The following is a 23604-nucleotide window of genomic DNA, read 5'->3' on the forward strand; positions in this document are numbered from 1 at the left end:
GGGATAGGTATTTTTAACATATAGTGCAACTCCACCTCCCTTTCTATTTCTTCTGTTCTTTTTGAACAAGTTATATCCTTCAGTTGCTGTATTCCAGTCATGGGAGTCATCCCACCAAGTTTCAGTTATACCTATCAAGTCGTATTTGCCTTCATGTAATAAGAGTTCAAGTTCGTTCTGTTTGTTTCCCATGCTCTGGGCATTAGTATATAGACATCGAAGACCATGTGTTTTATGGTCTGGCTTTGTTCCTACATTGTTGCGGACACTATTTTGGGGCACTATTGGAGCTGTTCTCTGTACTGTGGTGCATTGGCCTTCATCCATTGTTGCCTCGAGGTTTACGTCTCCCGCCCCCGTAAGATTCAGTTTAAAGCCCTCCTGATCAAGTTCTTCATGCTGTGGCCGAACACATTCTTTCCAGCCCTTGTGAGGTGCAACCCATCCCTTGCCAGCAGTCCATGTTCCAAGTAGCGTAGACCGTGGTCCCAGAATCCAAAACTCTCACGTCGGCACCACCTTCGTAGCTAGTTGTTCATCCGGAGTATTTTTCTTTCCCTTTCTAATCCTCTTCCAAGAACCGGGAGGATGGATGAGAACTACCTGGGCCCCAAAGTTCTTCAGTTTCCTTCCCAGAGCTTCAAAGTCTGAAATGATTTCTTTGTAGCTCTGCTTGGCGACATCATTTGTTCCCACATGGATGAGAAGAAAGGGGTATGTGTCCGTGGACTTTATGAGTTTCGGGAACCCTTCAGTCACATCTCTAATCTGTACTCCAGGGAGACAGCACACCTGGCGAGTCCATGGGTCTTCACGACATACTTGGGTTTCAATCCCACGCAGCAGGGAGTCTCCCACAACGACTACTCTTCTCTTCTTCTTGGTTGACCTACCCTCTGCCTCTTGTTCATTGTTGCATGTTGTCTGCTGTACTTCTTCCTCTGCAAACTGTCCTTCAGACCCATCCTCCAGAAGCTGAAAGCGGTTGCTTAACTCTAATGGTTCCACTGGTGCAGAATGCCTTCTAGTTCTTCTGCTCCTAACTATCACTCTTTTCCAGAGAGTTTCCTCTTCATTGGCTTCCCTCCCCTCAGCATACTCCACTTCTGCTTCAGCTGGCTGTTGCTCTTCAATCTCATGTGCTTCTTGTTGCTGTTGCAGTTCCACCGTTCAGTCTAAGAACTCCTCGTCTTCTCTTATTCTTTGGAGGGTGGACACTCGCCGCTCAAGTCCTCTCACTTTTTCTTCCAAAAGTGCCACCAGCTTGCACTTGTTGCAGATATACGCCATGTTGAGCTCGGGCAGAAACACGAACATTGTAATGAACATTACAGATGCAGTAATGAACATTACTGCATCTGATACTCTAAAGTAAAACAGTTTTAAACCCCTGGACTGGCTCTCTGGCTGCTTCCACACTAGGCGCTTGGTGTGCAATTGCTTTTCTGTGTTTTCACAGAGGTTTTGCCTTAGACAATGGTGTCTTGGGCAGGCAAAGGCAAACTTATCGCAGCTCAGCACATTTCCCACAGTAACCATTGCACGGGGCACCATTTTAGAACTCTGTTTGTTTTTAAAACCAGTCCTGTGCCTGCCTCTTCCATGATACATGCGTGCACACGTTGCCTTCATCTGGAGGGCCACCCGGGCCACCCAGGCCCAGCCACTCAGTGGCAGTGCAGCCATCAATGCCAATACCCTTGTGATTGATAGCTCAATCAAAATGTCTGCCTAGTTTTTCATACTAGCAGCTGTTTCATAGCAGCCGTTTTGATTTGCTTTTAAAAGGAAATTCCATTCTGGGGATCATTAGGAAATCCCAATATTTGGGGGGCGGAGCTTGGCAGCCTGAGCGATGGCGGGTTTCTTCTGAGGCTCTGAACGGCGCTTGCCGGAAAAGGCAATTATCTCTCTTTTAATGGGCATGAATCTTTGAGCAACTGACAGAAAATGATTATAAAACCAACAGGAGCCGGGAAAGTGGAGAGATTTGGAGAAGGGAGGTGAGATGAACTATGATTAATGCAATGTCTGTCTAAACGGCAACTCTATGAAAAGTGAAAGTAAACGCTGACTGACGCAGTTTAAAAAGAAGGAATTTATGTTTGCTGGACATTGATCTGTGATATAACCTCTCATCTTTATCTCACATGGGAACGATTGGAATGCTGGCTTTCTAAGGTTAAAGTGGTTGACTGGATTTATTGGCGTGGCGAGAAGGGGGGTGAAGGGGTGAAAAAAGCTGCATTTGGCATTCGGTGAGGGAGATGTGGGATGTGAGAGACTTTGAGTGATTAAATTTGATCCCCTCTAGTGAATGCTGTTGTGAACTGGATTTTTCCCCCCTCCTCGTGAAGAAGGAGCTGTGAGTGCTATATAATAGAGAAGCCAGCATAAGTTGCTAAGGAAGAGAGTTGGACTCTAAGATTTATGCCCTACCCAGAAGGGACCCATGCCCAACGTTAAAAAAAAAGATCAAAAGTTGGGAAAAGCTTAATAAACAAAAAAAGAAACCTTCAAATCATAATTTGGCTTACCGCTCCTTCCTGGGAAGTACAGCCCCTGGAGTTGAACAGGAAGAGGAAGATATAGACCCAGTCTCTTTGGATACAATACCAAATAAAGAAGGAAACATGGCAGAAGGGGGGAAAGAAAGTGGTAGTAACCCTCCCTCTTTAATGGAAATCAAGGCTATTATAGCAGAAAATAACATGATTATTTTTAAAAAAATGGATCAGCAAATGAGTGAATTCAGAAAACAAATGCGTACTATTATGGATAAAACGATGGAAAATTCGGATAAGATCAAAAAGATAGAGGCTAAAGTGGATCTGGACCAGAAGAAACAAGAGGCTTTCGAAAAATCAACTAATATACAATTTAAAGAATGGGAATTGCGTTTGATCGCCTTGGAAGATCAATCTCGTAGATCTTCGCTTCGAATAAAGCAGCTGAAGGAGACGCAAGGAGAAGATCTTAGAGAAATTATCGTGAACTGGTTCAAGGAGCTGACGCCTGACATTCCAATAGATGGATCGGATCTGGACCGAGTCCACCGTGTGGGGGGGAAAAACTACAAAGGGACTAGAGACATATTGGTGAAATTTGGCAACTATTACAAAAAAGAGCAAATTATGAAAGAATTGAGATCTAAGGTTCAGATACAGTGTAAAGGCAAACCAGTGCAAATTTACAATGATCTTTCTCAACGCACATTAAATTGGAGACGTAGTCTTAAACCAATAACGGAAACATTAATGAAGAATAAAATTCCTTATGCATGGGGTTACCCGGTTTTCTTAAGATTTACATATGGGAGGAGGGAATACAGAGTAACCTCATTGGATCAAGGTAAAGATTTGCTGAAGAGGCTGGGTCTGGATGGGGAAGCAGATGGGGCTGGAGTGGGTGGGGGAGGGAATGAGGCTGGGACATCTGGAGAGTAAGAGAATTGTTAATTATGTTGGAGATAATTGCAAATAAAAATGCTAATATAGAGACCTGCCGGCCAGGCACAGCACTGCCTCCCCCCTCCCCCTTTAAAGTAGATGGCTGGAGTATTAGACTCACGGGGATATGGGGGGGGGATTAGAGTGGGGGGGTGGGGAGGGGGGGAAGGTAGGGGAGGAGGGATCGGGGTAGGAGGGTGTGGGTTTTATGTATGGAGTTTGTGTTTTTATGTAAGCAAGTTTGAATTGCTGAGCACAAGGGATCGGAAGAGATTTCAAAAGGGTGATTATGGATAAAAAGATAAAGGTATCAACACTCAATGTTAAAGGTTTAGGGGCAGTCGTGAAAAGGAAGAGAATAGAACAAATGCTAAATAAAGAGGGATCAGATATTATAATGATCCAAGAGACACACCAAGGCTCCGAGAATTCGAATATGATAAAATTAAAGTGGTTAGCCTATTATGAAAAATCATTAGGGACATCAAAAAAAAATGGAGTGGCCACTTTGATTTCAAAAAAAAGTGGGTTTATATTAGAAGAGGTAAAAAAGGATGATAAGGGTAGATATCTTATGTTAAAAGGTAAAATTGAGGGAAAGGTTTATACTTTGATTAATGTTTATGCCCCAAATGAGAGGCATAGAGAATTTTTTATAAAGCTGTTCAAAGAAATAGAAGAATTTAAGGAGGGGTATGCATTATTAGCTGGGGATTTTAATATGGTTATGGATAATAAAAGGGACAGGTCAAATCCCACTAATGCTGAAAAGAGGAACAATATGACTATATTGAATAAATTAGTAAAAGAAAATGATTATTTAGATTCGTGGCGCTTACTTTACGGGAATAGGCCTGGATTTTCATACTTTTCCCCAGTTCATCATACATACTCCAGGATAGATTATATATTTGTTTCAAAAGACTTTGCAACGAGGATTTGTAAAATGGAAATGGGGGTAATAAAAGTAACCGATCATGCCTTGTTAAGTTTAGAATTTACAGTTAAGAAAGATTATAAAGAGGCATATAGATGGAAGTTGAACACAAAGATATTGAAATACAATAAAATAGTAGATAAAATTCGGAAGGAACTGTCGGAGGCATGGGAAATTAATGAAAAAGGAGGAACAGCTGGGTCAGTCATTTGGGACACCATGAAGGCTGTAGCAAGAGGAATCTGTATTAGAGAAACATGTAGTTTAAAAAGACAACAACGTGCAGAACAGGAAAAGTTAGAGATAGAAATTAAAAACTTGGAGGAAAGATATTGGCGAAGTAAAGATAAATATAAATTAGTGGAAATACAAGCTAAGAAGAAACAATTAGAAAACTTAAATATAGAAGAGATTCAAAAGAATTTAATGTATATGAAAAGGGAATATTTTGAAAACAGTGATAAGAACTCGAGGTTGCTTGCCAAGCTCACACAAAAAGAAAAAGGGAGGAATGGGATAGAAACGTTGAAAGATAGTCGAGGGAATTATTGTCATGCAATGAAAGCTAAAATAAAAAATTTTCAGGAATTTTATCAGGAATTGTACAAGGGTAAAGAAATTCAACAAGAAAAGGTGGAGGAGTATATTGGAAGGTTTATAAAGAAGGAAATAAAATCAGAATATAAGGAGTTAATGGAGTCAGTAATAACTCAAAGAGAAGTTGAAGAAGTTATTGATAAGTTAAAAGTGGGTAAATCACCAGGAGCAGATGGTTTGGGTCCAGAATATTATAAGGTCTTCAAAGATTGTTTAGTTCCAAAATTAATGGAACTTTATAATAGGATATTATCAGGAGAGAAGATACCTGAATCATGGGAACATTCAGTGATAATTCTGATCCCAAAACCAGATAAAGATTTGACTAATCCTGATTCTTATAGACCTATTTCTTTAATAAATCAGGATGCTAAAATTTTTACATCTATTATGGCCAAACGATTAAATAAATTTTTGGCAGAATATATAGGAGCAGATCAATGTGGGTTTGTGGTAGGAAGACATATGCATAATTTAGTGGGTAGAGTTTTAAATGTAATAAATGTAATAAAAAAAGCAAATATTAAGGCAGGTATTATGGCATTAGATATTTTTAAAGCTTTTGATTGTGTGAGCTGGCAGGCACTAAAGAGTATTATAGATAAATTGGGATTTGGAAATAAATTTAAAAATGTAATAGAACAGTTATATTCCCAAAATACGGCGGTAGTGGTGGTAAATGACGGACTTACTGAAAAGATACGACTAGCCAGAGGAACAAGACAAGGATGTCCGCTCTCGCCGGTCCTTTTTGTAATGGTTATGGAAGTTTTGGCGAAGGCACTAAGGGAGGATAAAGAATTAGAAGGAATTGGAGAGGTAAGGGAGATAAAGCTAAACATGTTTGCGGATGATACTTTATTGACCATTAAGAATCCATTAAGAAAATTAGAAAGAATTAAATATCAGTTGAGGGAATTTGAGGAAATTACAGGGTTAAAAATAAATTGGTCTAAATCAGAGATGATGTTGTTTAACTATACTAAGAAGGAAGAAAAGGATTGGGAATTTAAGGGGATGGAATTGAAAGTTAAGAATGAGATTAAATACTTGGGAATTAAAATTACAAAAAATCTAGAGAATTTAGAAAGGGAAAATTTAACGAGGTTAAAGAAGGAGGTATTAGAGAAATTGGAGAAATATAAAAGATTAAATTTATCTTGGTTTGGGAGAATAGCTTTGATAAAAATGAAGATACTAGTTAAAATTAATTTCGTATTTAGGATGCTACCTATAAAAATATCAGAAACCGAGATAAAAAGTTGGCAAAATATTATTAATAAATATTGTAATGGAGAAAAGAGAGCAAGAGTGAATAAAAATAATTGGTACCTAAGCCAAAAAAAGGGGGGAATGGGTCTCCCAAACATAAAATTATACTACGTAGCAAATAGATTAAGACATGTTGTAGAAGCAATTATGGGAGTAGGAGATTTCTACTGGATGGAAGAAAAAATCATAAGTAAGGTAGAGATGAATCTGGAGAATGTTTTTTTTAAAGATGGAGGAAGAAAATGGGTTGGAAGTATAGATAATCCACTCCTGAGGACTCAATGGGAAATTTGGAGCAAATTTAAAGGGAAGCTGCTTCCGAGCAACTCTCCCTTAGCACCGATAATAATGTTAAAGAATTTCCCAGAGGATCTAAAGGGTAGATTATGTAAAATATTAAAAGAGAAAAATAAAATAAAATTAAAGGATTGGGTAAGAGATATTAAAACAAGAGAAGATATGGAAAATTTGTTAAAGGAGAAGAAGCTATCTTGGCTAGAATATGGTCAATTAGAACAATGGAATAAAAAGTGGATTAAAGATAATAGAATGTGCAGAAAGATGACGAGGTTTGAAGAATTAGTAGTAAGTAAGGAGAAAGGAAAAGGAGGTAGTATAGTTTCAAAAGGATTAATGAGTGAAATATATAAAATATTGTTAGAGAAGGAGTTTAGAGAGAATACAGAGAAAGTGATTTGGGAATCAGATTTGAAGATACAAATAGGGCGACAGAGCTGGGAGGGACTATGGAAACAAAGAGTGTTGAGAAGTTTATCAGTAAGAATAAAGGAGAATTATTTTAAAATTTTATGGAGGTGGTACCTAACCCCGGTTAGATTGAACAAGATAAGTGATCAACATTCAGCAAATTGTTGGAGAGGATGTGGGGAAAAAGGAACGTATTTACATATGTGGTGGCAATGCAAATATGTACAAAGATTATGGAAGATGGTGTTCTCAGAAATTGAAGAAATAGTGGGAATGAAAATAGAACAAACACCAAAAATAGCATTGCTGTCACTATTTGAAGATATAAAGTGTGGAAAAGGAACTATAGAGCTGATATCGAGTTTGTTGGTTGCAGCACGATTGATGATAGCTAGGAACTGGAAGATCCAAGGGGAATATTCTATTGAGGAGTGGTATAAAGTAGTATGGGATATAGCCATTAATGATAAACTGACATGTAATATTAAGTGGAGAAAAGGCGTAACTAAAATAAATGAGTTCGAAGGAATTTGGAAACAGTTCCTAGTGTTCGTGTTTACTAAGGGAAATGGGAAACCACCATCAGAAGAAACGATTAGATTTTGGACTCAAGAATGATCCCGAGGTGGGGGGTGCACTTTTATGTTAAGAATGAAAATGTTGTAGTGTGATAAGGCATATGTAATAGTTTTTGATATTTGTACTCAACAATTATTCAATATGTATGAAGCAGATATTTGATGTATTTCTTTTTCTTATTGTGTTTGTTTCAATTATATTTTGGAAATGTTCATTTATGTTTATATAGTGTTGAAAATGAATAAAAATTATTAAAAAAAAAAAAAAAAAGGAAATCCCAATATTTTAATGCCTTTATACAAATCCATGGTGCAACCACACTTGGGGCTTATCTGTGCACCCTATATGCCCTTTCGTGGCTGTGCAGTTTCATCCTGTTGTTTAAATGATGCAGCCGCTAACCCTCAGCCATATCAAAGTGTCGTTTTACCACAACTTTTTCAATTGCTCTGATGCCATCGTGTCATTTCTTCATCTGTCAGTGGTGGCTTTGGTTTGGGTTAAGCAAGTGGGGGCGGACCTAGGGGCGGATCCCAGTGCAGAGCAGGGGGCAGGCTCAACGAGCCTCGCAATGGCCGCCATGGCGATGTGGAAGTCAGGGAACGAAAGGGAGGGCAGATAAGATACAGAACGTATAAATTAAATGAACTGTAGCAGCACAGACTTGCTATTAAAAAAAAGGATTTTCGTGGTTTCCTGTTCCCGCCATCTGACAATGGCACTAGGGTTTTTCTGAGGCTGGATATGCCCTGCTGTCTCTTGCTGTGTAACTCCTTTGATTCTGCTTCACAGCAGCGATGTTGCAGGGTTTGGGGGGAACCAGGAGGCAAAGTGGCAGCGTGTAGACATGGCCTTGGAAAGTTGTATCTGGTCACTCGACAAAAGATTGCAGGGCTCCTGCAGCTATAACTGTTGCGACAAAGAAGGAATTTCACCAGGTGCTGCATGCATACCAATGACGCCTGCTGAAGTCCCCTTTTCTAGACAACTGTTAAAGATACAGAAGCCCCGTCCTCCTTTCCACAGGGTCACCCACAGGGTCACCCTATTATTATATGTAAGTTGCTCCAGGAAAGGGATAAAAATACTCTAAATAAATAAATAAACAAACAAATATACAAATTATGGCTATATATACTTCCAGGCTCAGAGGCAGTATGCTGGGGAACAACAGGAGGAATGGGCTCTTGCCCTCCTGCCCCGCTTGTGGGCTTTCCATTGGGGCATCTAGAAAGCCCCTGGGCAGTTGGCCTGATCCAGCTTCAGAGTTGCTCTTATTGGATCAGTACGTTTGTGTTCCATCATTTGGCTCAACTCCTTAACGCAGCTCACAGCGTTTCATAAAAGCGAATAGATATACTAAGAACCACCCATTCCAAGCGAAGCAACCAGCCCTGCTGGAGCCGGAGCCGGCATCTGGTATTGGGTGCCGATGGCCCTGCGGGACGCCAGTGGTGCTGGGGGCAGTCTAGCTGGGCAGGCTCTGAGGCCTTCTCTGCCTGCCTGCCTGTCTTGTTCCTTCTCAGCTCTTACGCCACTGCAGCATCCCAGTCCACTGCTGCAATTTCCCATTTGTGCCTTCCCCACCTCCAGGTCTTTGTATGCCAGTTTTTAAATGCTCCCCCCTCCTCTTCTTTGTGTCTCACAGGGATATCTTACAACGTGGCGGCTCAGCAGTAGACGCTGCCATTGCAGCCTTGATCTGCACCTCTGTCCTGAACCCCCAGAGCATGGGCCTGGGGGGAGGTGTCATCTTTACCATCTATAATGCATCCACAGGTATGCTCAGACAGGCCAGCCTCTTGCCCACCCCTCTCTCATCAACACGAGATGCTGGATTGATTGGTGGAGGTATCAAAAATGGCAAAGGCTGCTACTGAGAGGGGAAGGATTTTTTATTTCTGCAGCAGCACAGGATAATATTTTTAATCCTGCTTTTTAAATCAATAAAATGAATAAAGTATAGGTTACCAACAAATACTAGCCTCATATGTTGGAGGGAAAAGAAAAACTGAAATTGAGGTATGTGTTTGGGCACAACTGGGGAAAGGTGACAATACTCATGGCCACAATTCCCTCCATCTGCAGAGCGGATGGACAAGAAACATAAGAACATCAGAAGAACCCTGATGTACACTGATGGTGCTATATAAATAAATAATAATAATAATAATAATAATAATAATAATAATAATAATAATAACCCCAAGGCTGGATCAGACTGAGGGTCCCTTCTAGTCCAGCACTCTGTTCACACAGTGGTCAACCAGCTGTCGACCAGGGACCAACAAAACAGGATGTGGTGCAACAGTACCCTCCCACCCATGTTCCCCAGCAACTGGTGCACACAGGTTTACTGCCTTGGATACTGGAGGGAGCACATAACCATCAGGGCTAGTAGCCATTGATAGCCTTCTCCTCCAGGAATTTATCCAATCCCCTTTTAAAGCCATTCAAGTTGGTGGCCATCACGACATCTTGCGGTCTTGACTTCCATACTTGATCTCTGCACTATGTGAAGAAGTCCTTCCTTTTGTCTGTCCTGAACCTCCCACCAGTCAGCTTCTTGGGATGATGATCCCGTTGGGTTCTAGTATTTTGAGAGAGGGAGAAAAATGTCTCCCCGTCCACATTCTTCACACCATGCATCATTTTGTACACCTCCACAGCAAAAAATACTTGAGACTAATGTTTCCCATTCTTTTTTCCAGGGCATGTTGAAGTGCTTAATGCTCGTGAAAAGGCCCCCAAATATATCGCTGGAGATTTGTTGAGTTCCTGTAAAGACACGCTTCTACCTGGTAACAATGGAGTCTCTTTATATAGGGCACATGGTGGAGTGAGAGCAGCAGAGGGCTGGTGGCACGGAAGAAGGGACTCCATGGGTGTCAGGCATTGGGACTTTGGGGGAAGGGGAGGGGCTTCAGGAGGGACAAGCCGTGCCCCCTGACACCATCTGGCCACACACACCCCAGGCCAGGCCAGGCCACCCCCTTTCAACACCAGCTGGAGGACTAGAGCCTTCCTGCTTTGGAGAACAATTGAGAGCAACAGGATGATCAGGGGTCTGGAAACAAAGCCCTATGAAGAGAGACTGAAAGAACTGGGCATGTTTAGCCTGGAGAAGAGAAGATTGGGGGGAGACAGGATAGCACTCTTCAAATACTTAAAAGGTTGTCACACAGAGGAGGGCCAGGATCTCTTCTCGATCCTCCCAGAGTGCAGGACACGGAATAACGAGCTCAAGTCACAGGAAGCCAGATTATGGCTGGACATCAGGAAAAATGTCCTGACTGTTAGAGCCGTACGACAATGGAACCAGTTACCTAGGGAGGTTGTGGGCTCTCCCACACTAGAGGCTATTCTATGATTCTTCTTCGTGGTGCATCTGTGCATCACACATATGGGCTCTGCGCCTGTGCAGAGCTCGATCCCGGAAGCTTCTACAGCTGAGAAGTTTTGGGTGGGAACACTGCCCACCATCCCACTGCACATGCTCCAGCGGGTTCCCTTCAAAGTCCCCCAGTTCTTCATTGACCACCATCGTGATAGCATCGATCCAGCTTCTGTCTTGCAAAGAGTAATTTTTTGCTGAGTGCTACTTACTATTTTGCTGTCTTCTTAGTAGGGGTGTGCACGGACCCCCCACTCCGCTTCACTTTAAGATCCGCCATTTTCGGATCGGCCCGCTCCGCCCCGCCCCCACTCCGCCTGTGCCCACTCCGCTCCGCTCGGAGCTCCAGATCTGGATCGGAGCTCCGGTCCCCCCCCATAGGGGGGGGTTACCGGGCCCTGCCGCCATCGCCGCCCATGCGGCGAGGGCAGCAGAGCCCGGTAAAGGACCAAGGGGGAGGGGGGCCTTACCTGCCTCCGTCCGCGGTCCGTCGCCGTCTTCAGTTGAGCCCGCGGTTGCACCACCACCACCACCTACTCAGCAATCACCACCAGTTCAGCCAAGTCAACCGTCACCGCAACCTCGCTCTCAGGCCAAACGAACCGCCTCTGTGGGTTTTCCTATGGATGACTACCACTCCAATTCTGAGTTGCTATCCTCCGCTGCCCCCTCGACAATATCTCTGGACATAGCCGGAGCCTCTCAAGATCCATAATCTCTCTCTGAGGACCTCAGCACCTTCTCCGAACAGATATTGCGAATAGCTAAGGCTCTTGGCCTCAAAGCCCAACAACAAATGGAGAAACCCATAGACTCTGCCTTTGACACCCCGTACTCATAGAAGCCGCCTCCTTGATAGCAATCCCATACCTTCCTACGCTATTTCAAACGGCACAACAGTCATGGCACATGCCTTCCTCCACAGCTCTGGTGTTGAGGAGGCTAGAGAACATGTACCATGTTCAGAACAAGGATGCTGAGTTTCGCTTCACTCATCCGCCACCCAGTTCGGTGATAGTCAAGTCATTTCAGGGAAGATCCCAAAGAGCCCACTCCACACCTGCAGAGAAAGAGAGCAGAAGATTAGACCTCTTTGGTTGTAGAATCTATACCTCAGCTTCCCTGAGTCTTAAGGTCACCAATTATCAAGCAACCATGACGCGTTAGCAGCTTTTCCTTTGGGAGAAAGTCGGCTTCCTCTGCGATTACCTCCCCGACCATCAATGTGACCTCGCGCACGTCTTCCATGCTGAAGCCTCCAAATTCACCAGACAACAAATCCACATGGCCAGATACCAGCGGATCAAAAGCCATGGTTAGTGCCATTACACTCTGAAGACATGCATGGCTCAGATTGACAGGTCTTACTCAAGAAACTCGCACACGTATTGAAGATCTCCCGTTTGATGGAGTTGGCCTATTCCATGCTAAAACAGATGAGACAATGGACTCCACCCACAAGGCAAGAACTACGGCACGGAAAATGGGGTTCTCTCAGCCCCAATTCCCATGACACTGACAACAAACCTACCATCTACTGCAGCGCAACCAACAAGATCGCCAATACAGGCAGAAACAACAGCTTCAACATTTAAAGCGCCAAGCCTTCACTACTTCCAAGTTCCCCTCCTCACGCAGGAGACAGGAATATGCAAAGAAGCAGTGTCTTTGACTGTCAACAACCCTGATAGTGAGTCCCTCAAATTCCTCTGTTCGGATCCCGCCTTCGACCTTTCTACGACACCTGGACTGCAATTACCACAGACACTTGGGTCCTTCGCATTATAGAATCGGGCTACAAAAAAGAATTTGATACACTCCCACCTTTTTCGGGAATACAAATGACAACTCCATCGCCCATACTTGCGGACAAAATACAGTCCCTAATCTCAAAAGGAGCCATCCAACAGCTAAAAGAAAGCAAAGCGCACACAGGTTTCTACTCGCACTATTTCACAGTCCCCAAAAGGGATGGTAGTGTGCACCCCATCCTAGACCTCAGAGGAGTGAACATTTTCATCACCCCGAGAAAACTTTGGATGGTAACGCTTGCGTCGATCCTTCCCCTCCTAAAGAGGGACGATTGGTTTGCAACCGTAGACCTAAAGGATGCTTACTATCATCTTGGCATTTGAGACTGAAGTCAATGTTTCCTTCACTTCGCAGTTGGAGGCAAATACTTCCAGTTCCAGGTGCTACCCATCGGTTTGGCAACATCACCTCATGTTTTTACAAAATGTCTAGCAGTCATGTGTGCCCAGCTACGGCTCAAGGGGATACAAGTTATGTTAAAAATACCTATCCCTGCACAGAAATACAGGAGGATGAACCTGGGAGTCCCGTCGAGAGCATCTGGATTAAAATAAATGGGGCAAGGAATAAAAAGAACATGATAATCGGAATCTACTACCGACCACCCAATCAAGGAGAAGACAAGGATGAAACTTTAGAGAAACAAATTGCCAGTGTTTCAAGGAACTCTGATGTAGTAGTGATGGGGGACTTAGATTACCCTGATAGCTGTTGGGAGACAAATACTGCCAAAAGCAGCCCTTCCAAGAAATTCCTGACACGTGTGGGTGATAACTTTCCCCTACAGAAAGTGGAAGAAAAAACTAGAGGATCGGCAATACTTGCCTTGATATTGACCAATAGGGATGACTTAGTGGATAAAGTGGCAGTTACGGGAACTCTGGGGGAAAGTGACCACACCATACTTGAATTCTTGATCATAAAGGAGGCAAAAGCTGAGTGTAGTACACGTACTCTGGATTTTAGGAAAGCTAATTTTAATAAACTCAGAACTATGATAAGTAACATCCCATAGCAAGTGAGCTTGATGAGAAAAGGAGTGCAGGATGGGTGGGAGTACTTAGAAAAGTTAATTTTAAAGGCACAATTATGAACAATTCCAACAAGGAATGAAGATAGAAGACAACAGAAGAAACCAATGTGGCTCCACAAAAAGTTTAGAAAACAAAAAAGGATAAATATAGGAAGTGGAAGGATGGCCAGGCTACTAAAGAAGAGTACAGACAGGTGGCACTGAAGTGCTGAAATGGCGTCAGGAAGGCTAAATCTGAGAATGAGCTGAGATTAGCGAGGGGTGCTAAAAGCAATAAAAAGGCTTTCTTCAGATACGTGAGTAGTAAAAAACAGAGGAAAGAAAAGATGGTTCAACTGCTTAATGAGGATGGCAAATTGATAACAGATGACAAAGAAAAGGCTGAAGTGCTCAATTCCTACTTTGGCTCAGTCTTCCCCCAAAAGCAGGTCTATGGACCCCCTGGAAAAAGTGAAGCAGAAGTTGAGGGGGCAGGATTGCAGTTTGAGATTGATAAACAAATGGTCAAGGAAGACCTAATTTCTTTGAATGAGTTCAATCTTCAGGGCCTGATGAACTGCACCCTAGAGTAATGAAGGAGTAGCGGAAGAACTACAGAACCTTTGTCTATTATCTTTGCAAAATCATGGAAGATGGGTGAGGTGCCAGACGACTAGAGGAGGGCTAACATTGTCCCTATCTTCAAAAAGGGCAAAAAGGAGGAAAGTCTGACATCCATCCCTGTGAAAATTCTGGAGCAGATTATAAAGAAGTCTATCTATAAGCACCTTGAAAACAATGCAGTGATTACTAGAAGCCAACATGGATTTGTCAGGAACAAATCCTGTCAGACTAATTTGATCTAATTTTTTGATTGGATAACCTCCCTTGTGGACTGTGGGAATGCTGTGGACGTCATATATCTTGACTTCAGCAAAGCTTTTGACAAAGTGTCCCATGATATTCTGATTAACAAACTAGCTAAAAGTGGGCTAGATGGAACAACTATTAGGTGGATCCACAGTTGGCTACAGAATCTGACTCAAAGAGTACTTATCAATGGTACCTTCTCAAACTGGGGGAGGTAATGAGTGGGGTACCGCAGGGCTCAGTCCTGGACCTAGTGCTCTTCAACATTTTTATTAATGATTTAGATGAGGAGATGCAGGGAATGCTTATCAAATTTGCAGATGACACAAAATTGTGTGGGATAGCTAATACCCTGGAATACAGAAACAAACTTCAAAGTGATCTTGATAGGCTGGAATGCTGGGCTGAAAACAATAGAATACAATTTAATAGGGATAAATGCCAAGTTCTACATCTAGGAAATAGAAACCAAAGGCACAGTTACAAGATGGAAGATACTTGGCTCAGCAATACTACAAATGAGAAAGATCTTGTAATTGTTGTATATCACAAGGTGAATATGAGCCAACAGTGCGATATGGCTGCAAGAAAGGCAAATCTATTTTGGGCTGCATTAATAGAAGTATAGCTTCCAAATCGCGTGAGGTACTGGTTTCTCTCTATTCGACCCTGGTTAGGCCTCATCTAGAGTATTGCGTTCTGTTCTGGGCACCACATTTCAAGAAGGATGCAGACAAGCTGCAGCATGTTCAGAGGAGGGCAACCAGGGTGATCAGGGGTCTGGAAACAAAGCCTTATGAAGAGAGACTGAAAGAAGTGGGGATGTTTAGCCAGGAGAAGAGAAGATTGAGGGGAGACATGATATCACCCTTCAAATACTTAAAAGGTTGTCACACAGAGGAGGGCCAGATCTTTTCTCCATCATCCCAAAGTGCAGGACACAGAATAACGGGCTCAAGTTACAGGAAGCCAGATTCCGGCTGGACATCAGGAAAAACTTCCTGAGTGTTAGAGCAGTATGACAATAGAACCAGTTACCTAGGGAGGTTGTGGGCTCTCCCACACTAGAGGCATTCAAGAGGCAGCTGGACAGCCATCTGTCAGGGATGCTTTAGGGTGGATTCCTGCATTGAGCGGGGTGGGTGGGGGTGGACTCAGTGGCCTTATAGGCCCCTTCCAACTCTGCTATTCTATGATTCTATGTATATCCCTAAATAGACGATTGGCTCTTGGTTGCCCCATCCAGCAATCAGCTAAAGAACCACATCGAGCAAACCTTGGACACTCTCGAGACCCTTGGTCTCTTTATCAATACAGACAAATTGGTCCTGACACCATTAAGGACCATCTAATTCATTGGCACCTCACTCGATTTTGTTCAGGGTTGAACCTTTTTACCACCACAGAGGGTCGAGACACTGGCCACTCTAGCCATGCTGATTCAACACAGACGCAAAGCCATGGCTTTTGCCGTACAACGCTTCTTGGACTACTAGCCTCAACCACTGCGGTCGTGCAGTTCGCATGACTCAGAATGCCACCATTATAGAATTGGTTCGTCAGAACCTTCGATCTCCAGATGCATGCCAACAGGGTTACACTTCAGATACCTCACCCTGTCTTAGCTTCATTCAGATGGTGGGAGCACACCTGCCATCTCACCATGGGCATTGCATTACACACCTTGATGCCAATGCGAACTATCACAACCGATGCCTCGTTATTGGGATGGGGTGCACATTGTGGCCCCCTCACAGTACAAGGCCAATGGTCGATGACCAAGGCTTGGTGTCATATCAATTACCTAGAGCTACAAGCAGTACAAAAAGTGCTTCAAGCCTTTGAACCAATCATTCTCTACCAGCACATACAAATTGTCTCAGGCAACACCACAGTAGTTTTTTATCTGAACAAACAAAGGGGGTACACGCTCTACCCCCAATCAACCTCACCATGACCATCTGGAAGTGGTGCATCCACAGGCAGATCTCCCTCTCAGCAGTCCACATTGCCGGAGAGGAGAACAATGTCGCTGATACTCTCAGTCGAACTGCCTTGATGTTCCACGAGTGGGAACTCAACCCAATAGCCATTAAGAAAATCTTCAAATAGATATGGAAGAGGTTTTAAAAGATAAAAAATTAACTTGGTTAGATTATAGGCAATTAGAACAGTGGAATAAAAAGTGGATTAGAGAAAATAGAGACTGTAGAGAAATGACGAAGTTTGAGGAATTAATAGTTAAAAGGGAAAAATGTAAGGAAAAAAATAAGGGAGGAAGTTCAGTATTAAAAGGGTTAATGAGTGAAATATATAAAATATTGCTGGAGAAAGGGCTGGTGGATAGCTCAGGAAAATTGGTATGGGAGACAGATTTGAAGGTACAAATAGGACGACAGAGCTGGGAGGGACTTTGGAAACAAAGAGTGTTGAGAAGTATGTCAGTGAGAATAAAAGAGAACTATTTTAAAATTTTGTGGAGGTGGTACCTAACCCCGATTAGATTGAATAAGATTAATAGTCAGCATTCAGCAAACTGTTGGAGAGGTTGTGGGGGAAAAGGAACGTATTTACATATGTGGTGGGAATGCAAATATGTACAAAGATTATGGAAGATGGTGTTTTTGGAAATTGAAGAAATAGTGGGACTGAAGATAGAACAAACACCAAAAATTGCATTACTGTCACTATTTGAAGATTTAAAATGTGGGAAAGAAACTAAAGAGTTGATATCGAGTTTGCTGACTGCAGCACAATTGATGGTAGCTAGGAACTGGAAGATTCAAGGGGAATACACTATTGAAGAATGGTATAAAGAAGTTTGGGATATAGCTATTAATGATAAATTGACTTGTAATATCAAGTGGAGGAAAGGTATAACTAAAATAAATGAGTTTGAAGGAATCTGGAAACAGTTCCTAATATTTGTGTTTTCTAAGGGAAGTGGGAAACCGCCAGCAGAAGAGAGTATGAGATTTTGGAATCAGGAATAGATCCCGAGGTGGGGGGTGCACTTATATGTTAAGAATGATTATGATTATGTTATGATATGATATTTTATAGTTACTATCTACTCAATATATATGTATTCAACATTTACTCAACATGTATGTAGTATGTTGTTGTTGTTTTCTTTTATTGTAATGATGTATGTTTAATTAATGTGGAAAAGCAATAAAAAAAAATTTTAAAAAAAGAAAATCTTCAAATGCTGGGATTGTCCTTCAGTGGATCTCTTTCCCACACAGGCCAACTCAGTGTGCCCCCATTTCTGCAGTCATGGGGGAAAGGGCACCAATTCTATGGGAGATGCCTTTGCAATTCCATGGTCCAGAACGATGTTCTACATCTTCCCACCCATCCCTCTACTTACAAGAGTCCTCTCCAAGATCCAGAGTGATACTGATCTCCTGAGACAACCGTGGTTCACACAACTTCTACTACATTCCAAACGGATGTTCCTCAGACTCCCTTCGATACTGAACCTCCTTACCAGGAACAATGGCAGAATCTGTCACCCACATCTCAACACCCTTTGGCTAACAGCCTGGTTGATCCGCAACTGAATATACAAACACTGCTACAACTGATACAGGACATTCTTACAGAATCGCGACGGACAGCTACTAGATGCTCCTACTCACAAAAATGGAACATTTTTGCTACCATGTCCACATCTTTGGGCCACGACCCCACTTCTGCACCAGTACAAACCATACTGGAGTTCCTTTACTCCCTCCACCTTAAAGGGCTTCAGTTTTCCTCCGTCAAGGTCTATCTGGCAGCCATTTTGGCTATGCACTCGCCCATAGGCACCTTCACAGTCTTCACAAATCTAGTCATTCAACGTTTCCTTAAAGGCCTGAGAAACTTAAGGGGTCCCTCCAGGTCGATTTTACTGACCTGGAGCCTTTCGGTAGTACTCCATGCTCTCACCAAGCCCATTCTAACTTCTTGCAATCACGAACTTACGTCTTCTTACCTTCAAACTTGCATTTCTCGTCGCCATCACCTCAGCTCAGAGATCTAGCGAACTCACTGCGCTACAAATAGATCAATCTTACCTGAACTTCCACAAAGACAAAGTCATCCTCTGACTAGATATCTCCTTCCTTCCTAAGGTAGCTACTGACTTTAATCTAAACCAGGACATTGTCCTCCCAGCCTTTTTCCCGTCTCCGCAATCCGTCCTTGAGTTGACCATGCATACTCTCGACGTTCGAAGACCCCTTGCCTTTTATAGATCAAGAACTCTTCCATTTCGAACGTCCTCTTGACTATTTATCTGTTACGGTGGCAAAAATAAGGGAACACCTGTCTCTGCCCAGAGACTTGCTTCTTGGGTTACCCAGACAGTTAAACTAGCCTACAACCTCTAGGGCTTACAACTACCACACCAGATTAAAGCTCACTTTATGAGAGCGCTGTCTACCTCAATAGCCTTTGATAGGGGAGTGTCGATCCCTGACCTCTGCAGGACAGTGACATGGGCCTCTCCCTCCACATTCATCAGGCACTACCGGCTCGATGTTCAAGCTCGAGCAGACTACTCCTTTGGACGAGCCGTTCTTTCAGGGATCCTACAATAGGACACCTCCCCACCTCCAAGGTTAGAAAGCTTGCTAGTCGCCCATATTTGTGTGATGCACAGAGGCCATGAAGAAGAAAGTCAGTTTGCTTATGTGTAACTGTCATTCTTCAAGTGGTCATCTGTGCATTCACACAACCCACCCACTGTCCCTGCTACGGTGTTGATAATTCTTTTGATACCAATTCCCTCGGTACTAGAGGGCCACGATGCGGTCTCCTATTAACCGGGGGACTGGGCGGGAACCCGCTGGAGCATGCACAGTGGGACAGTGGGCAGCGTTCCCGCCCAAAACGTCTCAGCTATAGAAGCTTCCAGGATCGAGCTACGCGCAGGCGTAGAGCCCATATGTGTGAATGCACAGATGACCACTCGTAGAATGACAGTTACAGGTAAGCAACCTGACTTTCTCAGCTTTTCCTCAAAAAAAAAAATTGCATTTCCCCCCCCAAGTTGGAATGAAATTGGGGAAGAGTGACCCTCCCAGCAGGCCAGAGAGGCCATTTAACAGTGTAATGAGGATGGTATCCAGAAATGTGATCTCTGTAGAGGAGCTACAGCAATGTGGGTCATGAAGCAGCATTTGCTTTGCTTGTGCAGGGGCTGCCTGGATTGCTGTTCCTGGGGAGCTTCGTGGCTATGAGGAAGCCCACCGACGCCACGGCAAGTTGCCATGGAAGTCCCTCTTTGAGCCCACCATGGAGCTCCTTGCCCCTGGAATCCGGGTACCTGAAGTCCTGAGCAAGTTCCTAGGCTACCTGCAGTTACACGTGAAAAAGACATCCTTGTGGTAAGAGAAACCTTTGTGGAATTAGACGACAACATGCCAGTGAATTGGAGAAGTCTCACTTGGTTCTCTCCTGACTAGAGTCCTGGGAGTGTGACAGTGGGAGAGTCTCTTATTGGCAAAGGCCTCTTCATGTGACGTGGCAAGAAGGGCGGGCATCTAGCAGCCCAGGGGCTCAATCTGGCTCCCATCGGGGGGAGGTCGATCCCCACCTGGCCCCCAGCATGAGCCCTGATACTCTCTCTTCTCTTCTTATGCACCTCCGTCTCTGAGGCATGTGCCTGTGTTGAGTGTGGGTGGCCGGAGGGCATGGGGGCCAGGTTGAGGGGGGGATACAAGGCACTGCCCAGAGCTTCTCTTGCTGCTCACACTGGGTGTAAAGAGCCTTTTGCCTGGGCTTGGGGTACTGTGGACGTGAGTTGGTGGGGGAAGCCAGTATTGATGAGGTCCCGTCAGAACCTGTTCCGTTCAAAATCTAGCTCCTATTAGATCATTTTTTCCTGCCAAGAATGAGCATGTTTTGGGTACTTAGCCAACCTTTTTAGAGAAGTCACATACACACGTGCATGCAGGACATACACCAGCCAAAGTTGATCACAGTTCTCCCATCCTAAACTAGATGGCCAAGTCCCCTTGGTATGGATGGACCCTGCTTTCATCTCAGCCTTGCTGAATTGCCCCTGGGGCATGGGGCTGGGGCTGGGGGTACGTCAGCATCACCTGGGAGGCATTTCCCCAGGATTAAGACTTTGGGGAGGTGATCCCCTCTGTCCTCCTTCACAGCATCCCCTCAACAGACTTTTGAAGTTGCATATATTTGGCCCTGGGAACAATTCAAAGAATCATAGAATCATAGAATAGCAGAGTTGGAAGGGGCCTACAAGGCCATCGAGTCCAACCCCCTGCTCAATGCAGGAATCCACCCTAAAGCATCCCTGACAGATGCTTGTCCAGCTGCCTCTTGAATGCCTCTAGTGTGAGAGAGCCCACAACCTCCCTAGGTAACTGGTTCTATTGTCATACTGCTCTAACACTCAGGAAATTTTTTCCTGATGTCCTGCTGGAATCTGGCTTCCTTTAACTTGAGCCCGTTATTCCGTGTCCTGCACTCGGGGAGGATCGAGAAGAGATCCTGGCCCTCCTCTGTGTGACAACCTTTTAAGTATTTGAAGAGTGCTATCATGTCTCCCCTCAATCTTCTCTTCTCCAGGCTAAACATGCCCAGTTCTTTCAGTCTCTCTTCATAGGGCTTTGTTTCCAGACCCCTGATCATCCTGGTTGCCCTCCTCTGAACATGCTCCAGCTTGTCTGCGTCCTTCTTGAATTGTGGAGCCCAGAACTGGATGCAATACTCTAGATGAGGCCTAACCAGCGCCGAATAGAGGGGAACCAGTACTTCAGTATTGGAAGCTATACTTCTATTAATGCAGCCCAAAATAGCATTTGCCTTTCTTGCAGCCATATCGCACTGTTGGATCATATTCAGCTTGCGATCTACAACAATTCCAAGATCCTTCTCGTTTGTAGTATTGCTGAGTCAAGTATCCCCCATCTTGTAACTGTGCCTTTGGTTTCTATTTCCTAAATGTAGAACTTGGCATTTATCCCTATTCAATTTCATTCTGTTGTTTTCAGCCCAGCACTCCAGCCTATCAAGATCACTTTGAAGTTTGTTTCTGTCTTCTGGGGTATTAGCTATCCCACCCAATTTGGTGTCATCTGCAAATCTGATAAGCATTCCCTCCACCTCCTCGTCCAAATCATTAATAAAAATGTTGAAGAGCACTGGGCCCAGGACTGAGCCCTGCGGTACCCCACTCGTTGCCTCTCCCCAGTTTGAGAAGGTTCCATTGATAAGTACTCTTTGAGTCCGATTCTGTAGCCAACTGTGGATCCACCTAATAGTTGTTCCATCTAGCCCACTTTTTGCTAGTTTGTTAATCAGAGTGTCATGTGGTACGTTGTCAAAAGCTTTGCTGAAGTCAAGATATATGACATCCACAGCATTCCCACAGTCCACAAGGGAGGTTACCCGATCAAAAAATGAGATCAAATTAGACTGACAGGACTTGTTCTTGACAAATCCATGTTGGCTTCTAGTAATCACTGCTTTGATTTCAAGGTGTTTACAGATTGACTTCTTTGTAATCTGCTCCAGAATTTTCCCAGGGATGGATGTCAGACTGACTGGTCTGTAGTTCCCAGGTTCCTCCTTTTTGCCCTTTTTGAAGATAGGGACAATGTTAGCCCTCCTCCAGTCGTCTGGCACCTCACCTGTCTTCCATGATTTTGCAAAGATAATAGACAAAGGTTCTGAGAGTTCTTCCACTAGATCCTTCAATTCCTGTGGCAGATTGTGCTGTTAAAATCAAGGGCCCAAAAGTGATGATGGACACCTGCCCCCTCTCTCTTTCAGCAAACTGTTTTGCAATGACCAAGGAACTGTCCTGAAAGCTGGACAAACCCTTCACTGGCCAGCCCTGGTAGAAACCCTGAGAGCTGTGGCAGAAAACGGAGCCAGCGAATTCTACACTGGGAAGACAGCAGAGCGGTTGGTGCATGATGTGAAGAAAGAAGGTAAAGTTGCTCTTCTGTTATGCTTCTGCCTAGGCGTTGAGCTAAGGACTTGCTGCCTTAATTTGGTGTCTGGGAGGAGAAAGGATGTTTCAGTGGTGATCTCAAGGTACTGGAACAGGGGATGTGGACAAGGAAGAGTGAGGAAAGAAAGTGAAGAAAAGCTCTAATACTTAGCCATTACCCCAAGACGCATTCATACGACCCCACACCCAGCTGAAATCCAGCTGGCCTTCTCCAGAATACCCACACACGTTAAAACATAAAAAACCTTTCTAACTCCGGGCAACCTCTGTGGTTGCCACGGACCTGACCTTCCCACTTGTCATACGCACGCACCTCCAAGGAAGATGGAGGATCTTCTACATAGCGCTTTTTATCTCTTTTTGGGACCCCCGGTCCCATGACCTGAGTAGACCATCCAGTGCCCTTCCTGGGCTATAGCCCACCCCCTCCCAGAGGGGCCGAGCCCCCTCTTTTCCCCACAGCTGAATCCCGTTAGTTTGTCCACTGCCCTGATAATCTCCAGGTGCCGGTGGGAGTTGGACTGGCTCGAACAGGGATGACCTTGGCTGGCAGCCACCAAAGCCTGGCACAGCCAGTTTGAACAACAGACCGCAGATCCTTCCTAGGGGCAGATCTTACAACTCTATAGCAACAGATTTGCACCCCTGTCTTTCACACGCCCCACTTTTCTTTTGTCCAGCGTGCTGTAAGTAGAGCTCTGCAGCTGGCTCTGGCCAGGGGGCCATCTCACCCAGCATTCTGTTTCCAGCCATGGCCAGCTGAATGCTTGCTTGTTTATTTACAGCGTTTTTATACCCCTCCACATCTAGATAGATTCTGGAGCAGTGACCAACAAGAGATAAAATGAACAAAAGATAAAAAGAATGAAACATGATATTAAAATTATTCTTTAAAAAAACAAGAGTGCCAATAAAACCCAGGCTGGTCAACCAAGGAAAAGAGCTGCGTTCAGGAGGTGCAACGCAGTGCTGGCACCTGCCTGGCCACTAGGGGCAGGG

General features: G+C 44.0%; 1 protein-coding gene across 1 annotated transcript in view; it reads left to right on the forward strand.

Annotated features, from left to right (window-relative positions):
• GGT5 (gamma-glutamyltransferase 5) overlaps positions 1 to 23604 on the forward strand; it is a 63962-nt gene that overhangs the window by 19546 nt on the left and 20812 nt on the right. Inside the window, exons 2-5 of the mRNA XM_063144374.1 lie at positions 9191 to 9321; positions 10254 to 10343; positions 19819 to 20008; positions 22422 to 22582. Of these exons, the coding sequence (XP_063000444.1) occupies positions 9191 to 9321; positions 10254 to 10343; positions 19819 to 20008; positions 22422 to 22582 (572 nt within the window). The remainder of the gene's footprint in view (positions 1 to 9190; positions 9322 to 10253; positions 10344 to 19818; positions 20009 to 22421; positions 22583 to 23604) is intronic.

The sequence above is a fragment of the Elgaria multicarinata genome, chromosome 18 (assembly GCF_023053635.1).
Source record: "Elgaria multicarinata webbii isolate HBS135686 ecotype San Diego chromosome 18, rElgMul1.1.pri, whole genome shotgun sequence".
Classification (NCBI taxonomy): Eukaryota; Metazoa; Chordata; class Lepidosauria; order Squamata; family Anguidae; genus Elgaria; species Elgaria multicarinata.